Source organism: Nelumbo nucifera, chromosome 6 (assembly GCF_055504915.1).
Source record: "Nelumbo nucifera cultivar China Antique chromosome 6, China Antique-T2T, whole genome shotgun sequence".
In the NCBI taxonomy this organism is placed as follows: Eukaryota; Viridiplantae; Streptophyta; class Magnoliopsida; order Proteales; family Nelumbonaceae; genus Nelumbo; species Nelumbo nucifera.
Window position 1 is genome coordinate 29,057,778 of NC_142654.1, and position 22,053 is coordinate 29,079,830.

At 40.3% G+C, this 22,053-nt stretch overlaps 1 protein-coding gene across 1 annotated transcript in view; it reads left to right on the forward strand.

Moving 5' to 3' along the window:
- The window catches only part of LOC104598502 (alanine-tRNA ligase), a 35,238-nt gene extending 22,467 nt beyond the window's left edge, over positions 1 to 12,771 (forward strand). Inside the window, exons 5-9 of the mRNA XM_010260598.3 lie at positions 3,796 to 3,879; positions 3,990 to 4,042; positions 4,138 to 4,202; positions 4,309 to 4,367; positions 12,470 to 12,771. Of these exons, the coding sequence (XP_010258900.1) occupies positions 3,796 to 3,879; positions 3,990 to 4,042; positions 4,138 to 4,202; positions 4,309 to 4,367; positions 12,470 to 12,559 (351 nt within the window). The 3' untranslated portion in view covers positions 12,560 to 12,771. The remainder of the gene's footprint in view (positions 1 to 3,795; positions 3,880 to 3,989; positions 4,043 to 4,137; positions 4,203 to 4,308; positions 4,368 to 12,469) is intronic.
- Positions 12,772 to 22,053: the final 9,282 nt, after the last annotated feature.

Below are 22,053 nucleotides of genomic sequence, written 5' to 3' on the forward strand. Positions count from 1 at the left end.
CCTTGGGTGTGCTGAACCTTTTTGATTCTTTAACTATTCTTGTGTTTAGCGCTGATTGGGTATCTCATTTAAAACACTTGTCTATCACTTTGGGACTCTTGAGGCAACACCAATTGTTTGCAAAAGCATCCAAATGTGTTTTCGGCCAGTCACAAGTACAATATTTGGGCCATGTGAAGGCAGGACAGGTCATGGCGGATCCAGACAAGGTCAAAAGCATCCAAAATTGGCCACCACCAAAGTCTGTCAAAACATTGCGTGCCTTCTTGGGCCTTACAGGATACTACCGGAAATTCATCCCTCATTATGGGTGGATAGCCGCACCACTCACAGCTGCTGCTTAAAGATGCTTTTCAATGGTCAGATGAAGCACAATTAGCATTTGAGAGGTTGCAAAAAGCGGTTTCCACACCACCAACGCTGTCACTACCAGATTTTTCTAAGCAATTTGTGCTGGAATGTGACGCTTTAGGGTGTGGTATAGGTGCTGTACTGATGCAAGAAGGCAAGCCCGTAGCTTATTTCAGCAAAGCTCTATCTCAGCAAGCTCAAGCCAAATCCACATATGAGAAAGAACTCATGGCAGTGGTGTTGGCTGTCCAAAAATGGAGAGCATATTTACTGGGACATCAGTTCATAATCCGTACTGACCAAAAGAGCCTGAAGTACTTGTTGGAGCAGAGATTCCATACCCCAGAACAGCAGAAATGGGCCCATAAGCTCCCGGGTTACAACTATGTGATTGAGTACAAGCCAGGCCCAGCCAATCGTGTAGCGGATGCCTTGTCGCGCATGCCTGAAATGGCCCAACTAGTAGTATCTCAACCCAGCTATCCCTTGCTGGAACAGCTCAAGCAAGAGGCACAACAGGACCCTACATTAAGTTAAATTCGAGCTAAGTGGGCCCGGGACCCAGGATTGACCCCAGGATATTCAGTTCACTCCACAGTCTTCTACAAAGGTAGATTAGTCATTTCTGCTAATTCTGCTCACACACCAGAATTACTAGCATTATTCCCCAACTCTGTTATGGGAGGCCACTCAGGAATTTTTAAAACATACAAGAGAATTGCAGCCCATTATTTCTGGACGGGTATGAAGCGGACCATCAGAGACTTTGTTACCTCATGTCCTGTGTGCCAACAACAGAAATATGTGGCACAATCTCCAGCTGGCTTGTTACAGCTGTTACACATCCCTAATGAGGTCTGGGATGAAGTTTCAATAGGCTTTATCACAGGACTGCCACCATTGAAAGGCAAGTCAGTTCTGTTAGTGGTCGTTGACCGCCTCTCCAAGTACAGCCATTTCATCCCTCTAGCCCACCCTTACACAGCAGCAAAGGTGGCTGAAGCATTTGTAAGAGAAATTACAAGATCACATGGCACACCCAGGGCCATTATATCCGACAGGGACCCAGCCTTCCTTAGCAACTTTTGGAAGGAATACTTCAAGCTGCAAGGGAGAAAACACAACCCGTCAACAAGTTACCATCCACAATCCGATGGCCAAACTGAAGTAGTCAATCGATGCATTGAAACTTACTTGCGTTGTTTTGCAAGTGAAAGGCCATGTCAATGGACTCGGTGGCTGCCATGGTCAGAATTCTGGTACAACTCCTCTTTCATGTATCAGCCGGAAACACACCGTTCAAGGTTCTCTATGGTAGGGAACCCCCATCTATCCTATCATATGAGAAAGGGTCATCGGTCAATGCAGAAGGTTTATTTGGGTTTGTTAAAAATTTTCCTTCAACATTGTCACACAAATGTTTCAGGGGTGTTCATTATAATTCTTTCTTTGAAGCAGAAGGTTTACTTATTTGTTTGATCAGTCAGAAGGTTTACTTATTAACAATCACTTTTCTTGATACTATTTACTTTTTCAATATTCCCATTTTACAATGCAATGGTGTACAGGGTGCTGATGTAATCTTTTTTGTCACACATATCTTAATACAATACTTCTTCAAAAGATGGTTCTCTTCTTGTTATATACAAGTTGGGTGTGTGGCATGATGCAGGATGTTTTTTTTTTCTTCCAATCAACAACTGACTTTATTAATGAAAGATGAACAATAGTTTGGTTGGTTTGGGAAGAAAGAAACAACATGATCTTCCAAGGGCAGGAAAAATCAAAGGAAGCACTTGTTGAGGACATTGCCATCAAAATTTTACATTGGCTGAAAATTCTGCAACTCTTCAAGGAGTTCTCTTATGATGATTTGAGTAGAGGTTGGAGTGCTATAGCTATTTCCTCTTCCTCTTCTCATATAGTGCAGGAGAGTTGGTCCCCTTCTCTACAAACTAGAGTGAAGTTGAATTTTGATGGAAGTTCTCTAGGCAATCCAGGTCCTTCAGGTATTGGGGGAGTCTTCAGGGATGAGGAAGGAAAAATGCTGGCCCTCTTCTTGGGTCCAATTGGGGTGGGAGACTCACTTTGGGCAGAAATAAAGGCCTTACTACAAGGTCTTAGACTGGCCAAGCAGTGGGGTATGCAACAGCTAGAAGTGGAAGGTGACTCCAAGCTGGTAATTGGTTGGATGCAAGCAAGAAATTTGGGTGCATGCCTTACAGGCAACAGTTAAGGGAAATATCGTACTTAGCAAGGGAGTTAAGGGTACAGTTTAAGTGGGTAAGAAGATCAGAAAATGGAATGGCTGATGCTCTAGCAAAACAAGGACTAAATAGGGGGCTTTATTTTGGGCTTGCTTTTAGACTGTTTATGATATTGGTCTCTTTAGCCATCCTTTGGGTGGTGATAGATGTACTTTTTTAATCTTCTTAATGAAAGTTACTGTTTCTATCAAAAAAAAAAAAACCCTCATTCCCCTAGCATGGAGATGAGGACCAGTATAGCAATATACAGATCAGGCAAAGGCAATCACCACATTCTTATGCTACAAACAAAACACTGTCTTGGGTTCAATCCTGACATGGATCTGGATGGCCCCACACTAATCCATCTCTTTCTGTTCCAGCTTGAGCTAAAGAATCTGCCAGACTATTAGCAGCCTAGGTATCCATTTGAATGGACAATTTTATGTTTTGATCTCATTCAATCATACATTGAATGCTTTGGTTGAAAAGTTAAATCTCATTTTGGTAACGGGCCTGATGGATAAAACTGGTTTCCTTATGATCACAAGCTTATAGAAGGAATAATCCTTTTAAGTGGTAACTTCTAAATGCCAATTCATTGTATGGCATAACTTAGGAGGTTCAAAGAACTATTGGATGTCTAGCCATTTAGCATGGTAGTGGGTAATTTTTGTATGTATAGTTGCCTACTACCAACGGAAGTCATTTTTCTTTGTTGCTAAATGTCTATAGTCTGGAAAGTATCACATTGGAATTGAAGGTGACTCGAAAATAGTTGTGGGTTGGCTGAAAAGGGGGAAGGGGTAATATGGCAACTGAGGAATGAATTCAGGCGCTTCATACAGCTATCTAAAGACATGCTGATCCAAATAAATTGGATTAGGAGTTCTGCAAACAGTATGGCTGATGGTTTAGCAAAACAAGGAATTCAGAGACAATCCATGTTCTGGGCTTATTGTAAATATTGGGATGGTTTTCTTCTTGGGTTTGTTGTTTCTGCCCACAACTTGTTGTTGTATATCTCCATTTTGGTTTAGTGAATCAATTTTTAAAGTATCACACTGGAATTCAGGATAATTCTAATGGATTTGTTACTGTTTGAGCTCTTTAATGATGAACTCTAGATATTTAAAAATTAAATGATTGGTTTACATGAATGTTTTCTTTCTTTTTTTTTTCTCCTTTGTGGTTGCAGTCCTTGCTTGCTAGAGCAGACTCTAAAGTGAAGGCGTTGCGACAATCTATTGCCCTCATGAAAGCTGAAAGTGAAAAATTGGAGGTAATCTATTTCCTTGCTTTTGTTGCTCTTTGATATATGATATTACTTCTTGTCCTGTACTTGTAAAGCAGACATCCTTAACTGTTAGAATATTTACTTACTGTTTTCAGAAGAGGGCATTACAAGCAGAACAGGAGATGAAGCGGGGAAGAACTAAACTTAGGTTTGTTGGTATTGATTGACAGTAATTCATCAATGATTTCTATTTACTAATGACTATTCTTGATTTTTTCATCAACACTTCCATTTTATTTGCAGACAGGCCGGAAATCAAATCCAGGGTGTAATTCGTTCAGCCTATAAGATTGAAAGACAAGCAAGAGGTAAGCAAATACTTCTCTTAACAGGGAAACCTTCTGCAAGTTAAATTGGTGTGTATGGAATTCTTTTCTCAGTGCAGTCTCATGTAAGTCTTTTATGTTGTAGCAGGTTTGAAAGATATTCTTAAAGAGCTTCCTAGCAGAGAAGCATCTCGATTTCGATCACAGGTCAGATACTTTTGTCTCCTTACTGGTGAAATGTCATCATTGGTGCCTTAATCTCTTCCTTCGAGTTCTTTATTTATTAGTTGACTATTGTAATGTAGACATTTTTGGAATAGAACAAACTGTATTTGATTCTTCACTTTATAAGGAAAAGAGGATGTACTCTACACTTCCTTTCATGACTTGGTTCATAATATTCTAAGCCTTCTTTTCTTTGTTTTAGTGGGTCAAAAAATGTGTTTGTGCTTCTGTATTAAAAAGTGAGGAGCTCTGTTTGATGAATTTTCTGTACTGCCTTTTTACCTTTTCCTTTGTAAATGGTCAATTACCCTTGTAGCACAAATTTTATGATGTACATACTGCAATAAAATGTCAATATACAGTAGCATCACCTGTGTATCTTACTTCAAACTGAGATTAAGATCTGTTAGTATCAAGATACATAGATTACAACCAAAAAATAATTTGAATATACTAGGACTAATTATTTTCTATGTTTAGAGTTGGAAAACATTTAAATTTTTTGGTCAAACATTTTAACCTTTCATTACCTTTGATATGGTTAACCTCAAATTATCAGCAATGAATCACCTACTTGAATTTATTAGATGGTTTCAGGGCAGGTTGGTTGGATCTGAACCTGCTCCTTATAATTCTTCCTCTGCTGCAGACTTACGTTCATTTTCGTTATTTGTAATCAAGTAAAAAGAATCCCTTCCCCATAACAGTTCATTTCGTTGGCAAGAGGCCCATTTTCCTTGGTCCTTAATGATATGTATCATAGGCTTATGCAAAGGTATTTATAGGTCAATTGGAAAGTCTTTTAGTCCCAACTGGATTGAGCTTTGTTTTGTTTTGCATTTTTCTTGTTTTTTCTTTTGGACATGTAAAGATCCTTTTCGGCTCCTAGCACATTGGGGTTATCTCTGATGCGGGGATCGGAATGGTTGTAATTGGATCTTGAATTGTTGGTCTTTTTCCTTGTACTTTTAGGACATAGGGGCAGTTTAATCTTTTTTTTTTTTTTAATTGTAGAGATGAGCTTGGATCATTCATTTTAAGTTGTTAATTAGGTCATTTTTAATGGTCCATTTAAAATTTCAAAGACATTAGTCAATATGTTAGAAATTTTAAAATTTTTCTTTGGTCTGTAGTAAGAATTTCATAATTTGGGTGAAGAATAACCTGAGTCTCCTTAGTTACCCATATATGCTTGTATGTTTTCTCTTTGAGCAAAAATAGAATGGAATTCTTAGTTTGTTAAATTGTTTGGTCCCATCATCATCATCATCCATGCCTTACCCAACCAAGGTTCAAAATATCGATACGTATCAGGCCGCATTGGCCAATACGTATCATATCGGTGATCTCTCGATACACCCCTATAGTGGGTGTTTCGGGGTCTGACCTGGTTCAGGGGGTAGACGGGTATTTAAAACCATTTCTTACTACTTCTACTGATGCCCTTTTTGGTCTACCCACTAGCTCTTCTAGCCCCTGCCACTTGTAACAGATCACTTCTTCTAACTGGGGCTTTTGGTGGTCTTCTTTAGCGTACTCTATCTCTCTCTTATTTTATCACCTAGTGGAGCTACTCCAAGATTTCTATGGATGGCTTCATCCCTGATCCTATCCTTTCTAGTTTTTCCACTCATCCATCTTAGCATTCACATTTCTATCACATTTTTCTGAACATGTTTCTTGATTGCCCAACACTGCTCCATACAACATAGCTGGCCTTACAATTGTTTTGTAGAATTTTCATTTTAATCTCTAAGTGGTATTCTCTATCACACAAAAGTCCAAGTGCACCCTTCCATTTTGCCCAACATTTAATTTTCTGGGTGACATCTTCAATCTATCCCTTCATAATTATTGAACCAAGGTACCGGAAATGATTACATTTGAGTTATCTCTTGGTCTCCAATCCTAATTCTATCCTGATTTACACTGCTATTCTTACTAAATTTACATGTCATACTCTGTTTTAGTCCTACTTATTTTGAAACCTCATGTTTTTAGGGCATTTGTCTATAAGCTCAATTCTGCATTTAATCCTTATTAGTTTCATTTATTAAAACAATGTCATCCACAAACTATATGCACCAAGGAACTTCTTGAATATGCTTAGTCAATTCATCTATGATCAATGCAAATAGATAGGAGCTAAGTGCTGAACCTTTGTGAAGACCCATCATAACTGTAAAATCTGAATATGTTTGGTCCTATGTGATGTTCTTTTAACCATGGTTAAAGTGGGCTTTGTGGATAGGTGGTGCAAGTGGATTGAGGGTTGTATTAGTTCCTGCCATTATTCCATTTTGATTAATGGACTTACAAGAGATCCCCCCCCTCCCCCAAACCCCCCAAAGAGGGGTTTGAGATGAGGAGATCCTCTATCTCCTCTTTTGTCCACTTTGGTGGCTAATGCACCAAGTGGATTGATTACTAAAGCTGCCACTAATAATCTCATCAAGGGCTGGAGAGTGGAGAGACATGAAGTGATTGCAACTCATTTACACTTTCGAGATGATATTATACTCTTTTATGTTGGGGAAATGAAGAGAAATTGCAAAATCTCAGAGAACTTGTTTTTTTTTTTTTGATCAATAACATCATCTTCATTAAATTAAGAGAAGAGAGGGAAAAGAATACAGGGAGATAAAATAACTTAGCTCCCCAAAAACAGAAAACACAGGGAATGTAAAGAAAAATTAAAAACTAGCCCAAAAAACAGCCTCCCTATTCACTCCTTGCTTGGCCAACCCATCCGCAAATGAGTTGGCACTCCTCTTCACCCAGCTGTACTGAATCTCAATGTCCCTACCCAGCCATAAGAACTGTTTTTTTCTCATTGTTAAAGTTCCACAAACCACTGTCCTCTGTCTCAAACCAATTAACCACCACCTTCGAATCACCTTCCAAAATCAAGCGGCTAATATTTAATTCTTTTGCTCTTTGAATTCCTTCAAGCGTTGCAAGGATCTCAGCCCTAAGAGAGTCACCTTCTCCTATAGGGCCAGAGAATAAAGCAGTAACAATCCCTTCCTCATTCCTGAAGACTCCTCCAATCCCAGAGGGCCCTGGATTCCTTACACTGCTACCATCAAAATTCAACTTTATAAAGCCCGAGGGGGGAGGGGACCAGAACGGACAAAGAGTCCTCTTGCATCTAGCAGTGGAAGCAATCTCTTTCCAGTTTCTTAGCAAGTCATCCATAGGACAATCTGAAAACAACTCCAAAGATTTTAGCCAGTGGACAACTCTTAAAAGGATTCGATCTAACAAATCTTCCAATGTTTTTTCCTTGTCAGAAAAAATGCGTGAGTTTCTTTCTTCCCACAAAGACCAGCGTACCGCTGCCCTAATACACCTCCACATAGTCTTCCCTCGCTTCTTAGGCCAACTGAAAAAAGGAGAAAACAAACATTGGATAGTCTCCGGAGGATACCAAGAACACCCAAAACGGGAGAAAACCCACTCCCAAACAGTTTTAGCAACCTTACAAGAGACCATGAGGTGGTAGCCAGATTTCCCATTAGCTTTACAAAGAGCACATCTATTAGGAAGTAGACAATAGTTGGGTCTCTTTCTTTGAAGTAAGTCTAAAGTGTTGATTCTTTCCAGGAAAAATTCCCAACAAAAAAAACCCACCCTAGGATGAATAGGTCTGCTCCAAATTTCCTTAACTGGAAAGGACAACCCCAGGGGGGTAGGAGGCTGAGTTAAGGTTTCAAAGAAAGAAGCACAAGAAAAGGTACCAGAGCTAGAAAGGGTCCAAAATCTGGTGTCTTCCTTAGCAGGGTTTAGGAAGACACCCTCAAGGGAGGCTAGCAGAGCTACCAAGCTATCCAAGTCTGTATCCCTAATTGCCCTACGCAGGCCAAGGTTCCAACCAAAGCCCGAAGTGGAGGCTGAAGGGACCAAGAAAGAAGAAATGGGTTCATTTTTCAAGTCTGAAAGAGCATACAAGGAGGGAAACTGGTCTTTCAGAGGAGAATCCCCGACCCAAAGTTGTTCCCAGAAATTTATTCGGTTACCAGAGTTTAGACCATACCTGATCCAAGGGGAGAAAACTGGAAGCAAATTGTGGATGGTTTTCCAAGGAGAAGCAGCTGAAGCCCTTGCCAAGATTCCAGGATCCCAGCCATTGTCTTCCTGCCCATGAATGTTAGCCACAATCTTAGTCCACAATTTATCCCTTTCCAAAGAGAACCTCCACAACCACTTCCCCAGTAGAGCCATGTTCCTTTTCTTGAAATTACCAATCCCAAGACCTCCTAGTTTTTTACACCTAGAGACCACCTCCCAACTCACCCTATGATCTCTCTTCTCCTCTCCAGGCTCCCAGAGAAAGTTCCTTATTAATTTTTCCAAAAGATTTGAAACCTTTGAGGGGATCTTAAACACTGACAGAAAGTAAACAGGAAGGTTAGCTAGGGTAGACCTAATGAGAGAGACTCTTCCACCTAAAGAAAGATAATTCCTCTTCCAGGCCGCTAGCCTCTTCTCAAATCTCCGGAGCCCAAAAGCTAACACTCTTAGGATTATCTCCTAAAGGAAGGCCCAAATAAGTCAGGGGCCAGTCCGTAATTGCACAACCTAGCTCACCTGCAAATTCCCTTAGGTCTCTTTCGTTCACATTCACTCCCGCCACACAACTCTTATCAAAGTTTACCTTGAGGTTAGATATCTGCTCAAAAAGTTGTATTGTCAACTTTAGATTCCGGATCCAATTGAGGTTCCCTCCTTCACAGAAAAGGATAGTATCATCTGCAAACTGTAGAAGAGTTAAGGGAACCTCCTCCCTTCCTACTCTCCACCCTCTTATCAGATTCCTCGAGTTTGCTCTATGGATCAATCGCCCAAGCACATCAACAATCAGGGTGAAAAGAAAAGGGGAAAGAGGATTTCCTTGTCTTAGACCTCTCAACGCCGGAAAGAAGTCAACCACAGTCCCGTTCACCAGGATAGAATAATGGCAAGTCCTAACACAGCCCCAGATCCACTTACACCACCTGTCACCAAAACCAAAACTCCTCAACACCTCCATCAAGAAAGACCAATCAACCAAGTCAAAAGCCTTCTCCAAATCCAATTTGCAAACCACTCCCTTATTCTTTGACTTCCTAAATCTCAGAGAACTTGTTTATCTCTTTAAGTGATCCTCCATCTGAGAGTCAACATGGGGAAGAATTGTGTGGCAGGGATCAGTATGGAAGATGATGAATTAAACTCTTATGCAGACATATAGCCCATCCCCCAACCCATACCCCCCATCCCAGGTGCAGGCGGGATTTGATCCCAAGTCTCCGCTACGACCACCAGGAGACCTTACCAACCAGCTGGCTGGCACCTTGCAGTACCTTGGGCTTTTATTAGGTGGAAATCCAAAATTAGAAGGGTTACGGAAACTAGTGTTGGAGAGGTTTGCCAAAAAAAAGAGGGCTTTGTGGAAGAGAAATTTACCTCTCTTTGGGAGGAAGGATCATTCTAATCAAATCCACAATGGCTAAGTGGAGATCTGCTTCTTCATCTTCTAAATGATTAGGCTGCAGATGTGAACTAAGGAAAAGTGGAGGTGGAACTGGTGTGGGGGTGGTCTTTTCTCTGTGAAATCATTGCCTGCTAAATTGTGTGACAGTAATGGTACCTTTATCGCTGTCAAGCAGATCTGGAACCCTACTAGTCCCTCCAAATTAAACTTTCTGGTCTGGGCTTTGGTGCTGGATAGGTGCTTGATTGCCTTAGCATCCACTGTATTGTCTTATCTAAAATTTGAGAACATTTCCTCAAAGCTGTTGGTTTATGCTGGGTTATGCCTCTCTCAGTTAGAGCTCTTCTGTGGGGCTGGAAGTTGCCGGGTCTGAGCATTAAAGGGAAGATGTGTCTGGAATTATGTTCCTGCAGCAGTTCTGGAGACTATTTGGGCCGAGAAAAATGACTGAGTTTTCTGCAACAAGAAGAAAAACTTGGATGAGCTTATTCAGTTTGCTGTTAGTAGGGCGATTTCAAATTCAGATGACACTACAGCTGCGCACTAGGAACATCTCCCCATGAATAGTAACATGCAAATATGGAAGCTATTCTCAGTGTACAGCTGTAGTGTTATGTGGGTAGGAGATCCAAACTTGGTGATTTCTTGGGTCTCGGTTGTTAAAGAGTCCAGGCAGAAGAATGTTCCTCTGTTGCTTAGTTCATCTTCTTTGTGGGAGTTGTAATCTGCCTTTCTTCCTGGGTGGTTTGTCTTTCCCCCAGGATCTTGTTGTACTATGATGTTTCCATATTAATAATATCTTTATTTCACCTTTTTTAAAAAAGTGCCTAATTTTCTCATCTAATTTTTTGTCTACTTTTCATATCCTGACAGAACTGGCAAGAAAATTAGAGAAATGTATGAGGAATTTTTTGTGGAAGTTGGGGGAGGATAGAAAGGACCATCTGGTTAAGTGGGAGTTGGTTTGTAGATTTAAGAAACAAGGAGGATTGGGGATGGGGAATTTGGTTCCTAGAAACACTACTCTACTTGGGAAGTGGTTATGGTGACTGCCTTTAGAAAGGAAGAGGCTATGACTCAAAGTCATAGTAAGTATTCATAGTGATTTGGACAATGGCTGAGATGCAAAGGTCTCCTCACATTCTTCTTCAGCTTCCCCTTGGAAAGCTATTAATGTGGTACTTCTGGATTTAGAGATAATTGATAGAAAAACAAAGTAAAAACAGTTGGGAGTGTAGTAAGAGTAGAAGGCCTCAGATTGGGTGGATATTGTTTTTTGGATTTGTTGAGTGTGAGTCACTGCTGTTATCAGCTGGATGTGAGAGGAATGTCATGGGCATTGGTAATTATTTAAATAAAGTTATTCACTTGGAGTGTCTACTGTTTGGCGATTGGAAACTCTGGTGTTCTTAAGACAGACAAATCAAAGGCCCTCCTCTTGCTGTGTCAACAAACTCAACACCGAGATCATTCTTTATCCTGGTAATTGCTGATTAACCAAATGTTTTGATGATCCCATATCAAGTAGGCATCTGAACAAGAAGAGTGAAATGTGGTGGGTTGGCTTGGGAATTGTGGCAAGGTAAAATCTAGTTAGGGAGTCAGATCTTTGGGTTGTTAGAATGAGCACCTTGTTCAGGTGGTTTGAAGTTGTTAGAAGATCAGCAATGAGCAAGTAGATTCTCTTGCAAGAAATGGGGCAAATTAGGTATTTTTGTATTGGGGCTTTCCCTTGTAGGTAGGGCTGTCAATGGGTCGGGTCTGGGTTGGTTCTAGGTAGAACCAGTCCTGAACCGATTATTAATCGGGACAAAAGAACGGACCCAGAGCCATCCTGATTAATAGCTGGGTCCTATTGGGTCTACCCGATAGACCCGATTATTCTGGAAACTATATTTATTTATTTAAATAATAACTTAATGTTAATAAAATAAACATTTTGATAATAAGTTCTGATAATATAATCTTAATAAAAATGATAGTAAAATACTAAATTGTTTATATGTTAATAACATAAACATTTTTAACTAATATTTTCACATATATTATCTATCAAATTTACCATTTAAGACATGAAATATAATAAAATTAGGAAAGCATTATATATATTTAATAAAATAATCGGTTCAGGACAAGCAAGAAGCAGAACCGATTGGATTATTAATTGGGACAAAATAATGAAACCAGAACCCGGCATAATCAATTCGGGCAGTCGAGTAGAATTGTTCCATTGACAGCCCTACTTCTAGGGTAGGCTGTGGCCCATGTATATGTGTCTATGTTATCATGGATGGTTGAGCCATGTAACTCAGTGTTTCTTCTTCGAGGGAGTATATTTTTCTACTGTACTTTATGTATTCCCTCTTTCACAAATAAATGCTTAACAGTATAGATAAAAATATGTTTACCCAGATATACTCTACTGTTATACCAAAAAGAAATACTCTACTGTATCAAGAAATATCCTGCATTAGCAATCATCTCCAGATGTCTGTCAAACTTGAGTGACATAATTACCATGCCTTTTATAATATCTTTTAGTTTCTTCTCCCCCATCCCCTTTTCTGCAATGAGATTAATTATGTTTTTTTTTTTACTTGTTTTGCAGGTGTCTAGCCTTGCTTCTGAGGCAAAGCGAGAGAGAAATGCTCTGACCAAAGAGGTCTCAAAAATTAGTAACTATGGAATTTCAGTCTAATTGTTCCCTATGTTGTTGCTTGTGCATTGGGTTTCTATTACTCCATAACCATATGGGAACTAAAATGTGAAGAGAGGTGGAATATGTTCTTCACAAACTGTTGCAAATAAGGTGCAAATTTGGAAGATTTTGCCTCTAACTTTGTCAATAGAAGGGAATCTGTCATTGTCAGAACAATAGTATGAATAACAATTATTTTACCATGTTGGTGAGATGTTGGTCAATAATTTCAAGTTTGTGCCAAAGGCGAACCAGAAGCAGAAAGTGTGCTCATTCCATCAGCAAGAATAGAAAGGAAAAAAAGAAATAAAAATAGAAAGAGAGAATTCTTGGTAGTTGGATCATGGATGCAATTTTTTTCCGTCCTCGTTTTGTGGAAAATTAGTATAATAATCTTCATAAACATTTATATGATAAAAGACAACTAATCCTCTCCCATAGATGTCCTTGAGAGCTAGAGTACAAATATAATGTTCATATTATGGTTTTGCAAATTGAAAAGGTATTATTTTTTCTAATTCTAAAGAGGAAAGAAATGAAAGAAAAAAGAGTAATTGTTGTGGATTGTGAACTTTAGAGATCTAGAAATAGCAAAGCTCAACTGAATGCAGGACAAACCTGAGTTGACATAATTAAATCGATTTCTATGATGGACAGTGTGCATTGCAACATTGGTTTCTTCACCCTCAATTTTTCTCTAATGAGTCTTACTGATACAGATCAAGTAGTTAACTGATTGAATCTCTATGACCCAATTCCCACAACCAACATCCCCACTCCATTTTTAGTGACACAGCTACCATTCAATTGATAAGCAAAAATGTTAAAAAAAAGGAGAAAAACCTATGAAGAGCGTAGTGAATCATGAGAGCATGATGATCCACCACGGTTGTATACTAATTAACAACCGATAAAGGAGTCTGATATTCAAAATGGGGAAAAAAGGGAGACAGAAAAGAAAGAAAGAAACAAATCCATAACACTCCAATAAGCTTTCAAGTCGAGAAGAACTGCATGTAATGAAAGCCTGAATCATGCCCACTAACATATTTAAGATGCATGGAAGGTGGATCAGACTTATGAACTCGTAATGGAATTTAAAGCCGTGTTTGATTCATGGGAATAGGGGTTTGGAATCGGAATCGGAATGGTTATTTTGATTCTAATGGTTTAGTTGAGTGGAATCGGAATCCCATTCCCATTCCTGCTGGAATGACATTCTCCCATTTGAGGGAATGGCCATTCCCTGCCCCTCCCTTGGGAATGAAAACCCATTCTTGCTTATTCCAATTTTCATTCCCATTCTTGTTTGAATCAAACAGATTATGGAAAAAGACCATTCTGATTCTGATTCTGACTGTAAACCAAACGGAATCTAAATAACAATAGATGACTTATGATGACTTTTAAACTTCAATTATCCACGCTCTATAGCTTCATTGTTTTCTCCCCAATCTCTCTCTTCCCCCAATTTTATATCTTCCATATCATCTCTCTCCTTTCTTTAGTCTCTCACCAATTCACCCTCCTTTCGTCTATCTTTTTTCTCTGTATTTTTCCTCCTCTCTCTCATCTCGAATTTATCTCTCCTCCATCTCTCTCTCTCTCCCACATACTCTCTCGTACCATTTTCTCTGTCTCCAGAAATTACAAAGATAGTGGAAATAAAAAAAATAAAAAATATAAACCCAATAATTTCAGTTAAACTAACATGACAATTCAACCAGGAAACTAAATTTAGAACAGAAACGAAACCAAACCTATTATAATTAAACTCATGTGAAAGGGTTCAAAATAAACAGGCAACAATCTGGTTTATAGACAAAACACCAAATGTAAAAACTTTCCGCAATTCCTAGTAGACGCACAAGAAAGCATACCATTGATCCTACACTTGGAAAATTCTTTTCAAGTTCTTTTTCTGTGATACGAGGGGACAATCCTGTATATAGATTGTTACCATTATTTTCCACATCACTTTATTCTGCGACTTTTGTCAGTAATTACACAACAATAAAGAATAACATTAATCAGAATTAGACCTGCTCACAGGCCGGGCCGGGCTTTGCTTCTACATTAACAAAATATATTTAGGCCCAAATCCGAGCTCAAGTCCAGCCAGAAATAATGAAAGATCTCACTATTATTTGAAAAATATATTATATATTTTTATTATATAATACATTATCAAGTTGGGCTCGGGCTCAGGCCAGGCTTTTTTGAAAAAACCTGAACCCTGCCTGAAAAAGTTTATACCCAATATTTTAGGCCTGAGCCCGAACCTGCAGGCCTAAAATCCTATCCAAGCCCAACTTAGATCGAACCGGGCAGGGACAGACTGGCCTGTCGGGCTACCCAGCCCATGAGCAGTTCTAATCAGAATCATCAATATATAGCCAACATCAAATAGAAGAACAAATTAAGTTAGTAGTTTATAGCAGTCTCAATTACCACGATAGATTCCTGAAGCTTCGCTTTGACACTTTGACAGACATCAACAACTTCAGTTTTTCAACAATTCGTCTCTATTTCTATCTAAAAATATGCTCTTCTTTTGCATAGTTATATGACTTTCCTGATTTGGCTTCCATTAGACTTGAGCACTTGGGGACTGTACATTTTTAAAAGTACTCCTTATATGGAGTTTAATTTATTATTATCGACAAAACATTTGGGGAATATGAAGAAAAAATAATATGAAATACAAAAAACACACTATGTGTTTAGAAAAAAAATGCTAGATGTTTTAAAACCAAAATCATATAAGGGTCCATTTGATTTGTAGTCAGAATCGAAATCAAAATCTCCTAGAATTGGAACGGCCACTACCTCTATAGCTGAAATGGGATTTTATTTCTAAGGGGTGGGGAGGGAATGAGAAATGACCATTTCCTCAATTGGGGAATGTCATTATATCAGGAATGGAAATGGGATTCCAATTCTGCCCAGCCAAACAGTTGGTCCATTTTGATTCTGATTCCAAACCCCTATTTCTGCGAAACTATCTGGCCCCTAACCAGAGCTAATGCAATTATCAGAGATAAAACTAGAATATATTCGTTATATTATATATAAATATAAGATAAAATTAACAAACTATTAGCATAAACAATCAATCGATCTACACCAAAGCTCTTACCTCTAATAAAGCCCATCATATGATGGCGCAACGCTCATTTTACACATATCCATACAATGAAAATTGAGTGAGTAGTGGTGGAAGAATTTAACAATTGTAAAGAAAACTAAAAAACAACTTTAACATTAATACAAATTCTATGTATAATAAAAACCTTGTATCGAGATTGGTCCGATCTTAAGAACACACTATTCGCTCTCTCTTTCTCACCTACTTCCCTCTTAAATCTCTTTCAACCTCCCTTTTGACTCTAATACAAAAACCGCTCCTAAAGTTTCATTGTAACAAATACCTCCCCTGGACTTTTGAGAAACTTGACAAAACCCCCCCTTGTGTCATTGATCCAGACGAAAAACATATATATTTATGAAATTACCCCTAAGAGTCAAAGATATCATAAAATACCATATTTGCCCTCAATCAAGCAACATCTCTCCATTTCCCTTATTCCTACTAACGAAGAAGCACTACCTAGTAGCTAGTATCTACAACCATACCCGTCAAACCATTCTAGTCTAATGCTACGATCCATTTGTCCCACGTTGGTAGCATGGGATGCTAATGTGAGATATCCCACATCGGTAATATGGGATACTGTTGTATGGTATATATGTGCCTGTGTTCCCTCCCTCTTAACAACTAGTTTTTAGGGGTGAGTTCTTGTAAGGCACACATCAAATGGTATTAGAGCCAGAGGTGGAGTTAGGAAATTTTTATAAGGGGAGCCAAAACCAAAATGAAGTATGGATGGACTCATAAGGGGGCCAACCATTGATGTAGAGAGTGGGGGGGAGGGGAAATTTTACATAGGAAGTGGAGATTTTCTGAACCATAGAGGGGGCCATGGCTCCCCTGGGTCCCCCTGGCTCCGTCCCTAATAAGAGCCTACACCATGCCTCCCAGTTGCAATTGTACAGCACAGGTGGCGACGTTGGTATTGCAATGTTCGGCCAAGAATAGATGAATGCGGAGCATGATGGAATGTTGCGATCCATTTGTCCCACGTTGATAGTGTGGGATGTTGTTGTGGGACATAACATCTAGCTTTTAGGGATGAATTCCCCCAAGGCACATAACATCTAATGAGAAATGGGATGCTCAGTTGAATTTATTCATAGTCATTTGCACATTATTTGTGCCTGATCGTCTCATCAACATCCTTATCCTTGCTTTCCTCCTCTACACTTTCCCTAAACAATCTTCCTTTTGTCTTTGGCATTCACAACTTGGCAATTTCTTATTTGATCTCCGAGAATTAGATAGTTGATCTTCTGATTCTCAAATTGAAGTTGCGGAGCTTACTAACTTATCTCAAGATTACTGTACTCTTTTCATGCCACTCACTTGTTCTTAGACCAGTGGTTTCGTCGCATACAATCTCCAAACGTTTGATTCATACCCTTTGAAGATTGAAACCCATCTAGTAGTTTCACTATTGTTGCTGTAATCGTCATTCCAGATAGCTCTATTCTTCATTTTTCTTGCTACCTTTGTCTCAACTACAATTGCGAAATGGAGTCCGACTCTCCTACACATTGATCTTAATGGACGTTTCAAACGTCCTTCCATTCTATTTTTAACATATTTGAAATAAGGGTTTCTTTTGCATCTTCAATTCAAAGCTTTCCTCAACAAATATAGAAATATGAGAAAGAAAATGGGGGCATTAGATGGTGCCAAAAACTTCTCGTTCGTGATACATATATATATGGCCCAGCCCACTTTTGTTGAAGAGACAGATGGGGGTCTTAACAGGCCCATGCACAAGGAACCCATCATTCGAAGGGAGTGACACATGCAAGACATGCACGTCAGTCGATCACTAGCTTCTCCATATTGTTCTACTTTGTATGAAATTGTTATAAAACGCGTGAGAGAGAGAGAGAGAATCTGTGATCCATCGTGGTAGAGTTGTTATAACCAACTTGAAGATAATAATTGATTGTTTTCTTGCATAATCCTCTAGAGCGGTGAGTTCTTTTCACTATAGCCTCTTCTCGTCCGAGAGGGGAAGAAGGTAACAATCTGGTATCAGAGCACCATATCCCGAGTGTAAGTATGGAGGGCCTGGAGCAGAGGTTGGCCGGAATGGAGCGTCACCTGGAACACATGGATCAGCGGCTAGAGGAAATGTTTAATCGGCTGATCAGCCTTTCTCCTTCAGAAGGCACTAGCCGGCAAGCACCTGTGGATCCAACTCAAGAGAAACAGAACACGGAGGGTGGGTCTCAGAATTCCGGTTGGGGATTCCAACGGAGGTTGAAGGTGGATATTCCATGTTTCAGTGGTTCTAACGTGGACGGGTGGCTGATGTTGATCCGACAATACTTTGAACTTTAAGGAGTTCCAGAGGAGCAATGGATTATAGTTGTGAGCATGGGGTTTGAAGATTGGGCGATTGAATGGTATTGCTGGTTCAAAGAGTACCAGTCGAACCCGACGAGGAGACAATTCGTCACCGCATTGGGCAATCGATTTAATGGGACTCAGAGCAGCAACCTAAACGTCAACAGTAAATCAGTATATTGAAGAATTCTAAAGGCTGTCAACGAGGGTGAAAGGTCTGCCGGAGGAATATCTAGTTGGATGCATTGTAGCGGGTCTGAAGCTGGAAATTCGTGCAGGTGTGGAGAAATTCGAACTGATGACTCTCACCAGAGCCATTCGGTTAGGCTAGCTAGAAGAGGAGGAATGGAGTGCACGGAGAAAAGATACGATGAGCCTGAAACCGAAGACATCCACAAACCTGAATGTCAAAGTATTGGAACCGGATCCCCAAAGTCAAGCGTCTTACCCCAGCAGAGGCACGGGAAAGGAGAGCCAAAGGGCTTTGCTATAATTGTGACGAGCTGTACACTTCACAACACAAGTGAGTGTAAGGCACAAAAGTTGTTTTGGATCGTCGGACCCGACAAAGATAAAGATGAAATACTCAATGGATCGGAGGAGTTGATCGACACAGTAGCTGAGTTAGAATCACCGCCAGAAATTTCTCAGCATGCCGTCTCTGGTACAAACTCTTCACAGGCTATGCGAATCCATGGTACACTCTACAATAAACCCTTGTTGATTCTGATAGATAGTGGTTCAACCCAAAATTTTTTGGACCCCAGAATAGCCGAGAAGACTAGGATTTCTCCCATTTTTTACCAGACCTTTGAGGTCATGGTTGCCAGTGGACAGAAATTACAAGGTTCTGGCAAATGTAATCAGGTGCCCATAAAAACCCAAGGGGTTGTGTTACGGCTTAGATTTTTCAATAATGAAGGAGCTCATGATGCTGAAGACCCTAGGTCCACTGTTGTGGGATTTCAACGCCTTACGGCTTAGATTTTTCAATAATGAAGGAGCTCATGAGCTCAAGGGGATTAAAGCACCCAAAACTAAGATAGTTGAATTGGGCCAGGCTGAAAAGGTGTTAGAAAAGGCCCATGAAGTATTTTGGGTGCAGATGATTAATTCTGGGCCTGAAGGGACTTTAACTGTGGTGGACCCTCAAATCAAGCATCTACTGGACTCCTATCAAGATGTATTTGCTGAACCAGTGAGCCTACCTCCTCCTAGGGCGCAGGATTATACCATCCCACTCCAGGAAGGTAATAAGCCCATCACAGTTAGGCCTTACAGATACCCTCATGTACAGAAAAAGAAAAAGAAGTTGAAACTCAAGTAAGGGAAATGATCAACTCTAGTATAGTAAGGCCTGGAACCAACTCTTTCTCAGCACCCGTGCTTCTAGTAAAAAAGAAAGGTGGGGGATGACACATGTGTGTGGATTATTGGGCCCTTAACAGTGCCACGATAAAAGACAAATTTCCTATGCCTGTTATAGACAAACTGTTGGATGATTTATGTGGGGCTAAGGTGTTCTCAAAACTGGACCTCTGGTCAGGATATCACCAAATACGAATCAAAGAAGCTGATGTGTCAAAAACGGCTTTTAGAACTCATGAGGGCCATTACAAATTCTTCTTAATACCTTTTGGGCTCACCTATGCGCCGTCCACATTTCAGGCGGATCATTTTGAGAAAATTTATCCTTGTTTTCTTCGATGATATTCTCATTTATAGCAATTCACTTGAAACCCATATTCTGCACTTAAAGGTTACATTAGAGACTCTTCGACAGCACCAACTATTTGCAAAATTTAGCAAGTGTAAGTTTGGGGTGGCAAGAATAGAGTACCTGGGCCACATAATTTCAGCCCAGGGAGTTGAGATGGACCTAGAGAAGGTTAAGGGAATCACCAACTGGCCCATTCCTAAGTCCATTAAAGAATTAAGCGGGTTTCTTGGACTAACTGGGTATTACCGCAGGTTCGTGAGAGGGTACGACACCATTGCTCAGTCCTTGACATAATTATTAAAGAAAGGGGAGTGGATGTGGACAGATTAAACAACTTCAGCTTTCAAAAATCTGAAACAAGCCATGGTCACGTCTCCGGTTCTAGCGGTACCTGATTTCTCCAAACAATTAACAGTGGAAACGGATGCAAGTGCTACGAGCTTGGGTGTTGTTTTATCACAAGAAGGTAGGCCCATATCCTATTTCAGCAAGGCTCTCCAAGGAAAGAATTTGTGCCTTTCAACATATGAGGAGTGGTTTCTATAGTTCAGAAATGGTGGCACTATCTACTTGGGTCCAGATTCAAAATAATGACAGACCATCGAAGTTTGGGATTTATCTTGAAGCAAAGAATTCACACACCCACCCAGCAGAGATTGATCACCAAATTATTGAGGTATGACTACGAGATAGTTACCAGAAAAGGGAGAGACAATGTTGTAGCTGATGCTCTATCCCGAAAAACCGAAGGAGAGAACTATTGGCAATTTTACTCCCCATTCCCAGTTGGATAGAATCAATGAAGAAGGAAACTGCCACAGGCCCACTCTTGCAGCAAATTATAGCGGGCTTAAATAAAGGACCGGAGTGGCCCAAATAAGCTCGAATACAGGAATGGACTACTATTGAGAAAAGGGAAGATAGTGCTGAGCCCAACCTCTAGTCTCAGAAGAGTAGCCTTCGAAGAGGCCCATGACTTACCTTCCGGGGGCCACTCTGGGTACCAAAATACTATTCACCACCTCAAACAATTTTGTTATTGGCAAGGGTACCGTCTGGAAGTTAAAAACTGGGTTCAGCAATGTGAAGTATGTCAGAGGAATAAGGCCAAGAATGAGCAGACTCCGGGACTATTATAGCCGCTGCCAATACCTGAAAGGATTTGGGCCAACATCAGCATGGACTTTGTGGAAGGGTTACCACCATCCCAAGGTCGGACTACTATACTAGTAGTTGTTTACAGATTGTCAAAATACGCGCATTTTATTGCCCTTAAGCACCCATTCTCAGTTGCGGATGTTGCCAAGGTATTCATGGACGAGATTTTCCAGTTACACGAGATGCCCACCTCTATAGTCAGTGATCGTGATCCTACTTTCACCCGCCTTGTTTGGAAAGAGATATCTAAGCTGCAAGGGACCAAGTTATGCATGAGCTCGGCTTACCATCCTCAGACCGATGGTCAAATCGAGGTGTTGAATCGAACCCTGCAGACATACTTACGGTGTTTTGCAGGAACACACCCGCGCACAGTTGGGCGAAATGGCTAGCTTTGGCCGAATGGTGGTATAACACCACTCATCATTCAACTTCCAAATTCACCCTGTTCCAAGTTGTGTACGGTATACCACCTCCAAATCCATTAACATGCGTCCCTGGAACTGCAAAAACTCAAGCAGTTGAAGGCGAACTCTTGGAACGAGACCGGGTGTTGACAAAACTCAAGGAGAATCTTAATCAGGCAAGAAACCAAATGAAGGTGATGGCAGATAAGGACAGAAGTTAGAGCGAATTTGAAGTAGGTGATTGTGTATTTATGACTTCAGCCTTACTAACAGAGTAGCTTATCTCTGAGGAAACCCCAAATATTAGCTGCCCGATTATACGGACCTTACAAAGTGATTGAGCGAGTAGGTCCGGTGGCTTACAAGCTAGAATTTCCATACTGGTGCAGGCTCCACCCCACCTTCCATGTTTCTTGGCTCAAAAAGAAAATAGGAGCCCACTGTCAATCCCTGCAGACACTACCACCTCTCAATTCTAATGGTACTTTACTACCCCAACGGCCCAACCTACTGCTATCCTGGACCGAAGGGTTGTCAAGAAGGGCAACCGTGCTGGAGTGGAAATGTTAATACAATGGGAAGGAACACCAACTTCTGATGCTGCCACCTGGGAAGATTGGAAGATGTTGAAATCAAAGTACCCAGGAGCCCCTCAAGGCTTATTATGATAAGGGGGAGGGAGAGATATATATTCCTGTTGATCCTACGGCCCAGCCCACTTTTG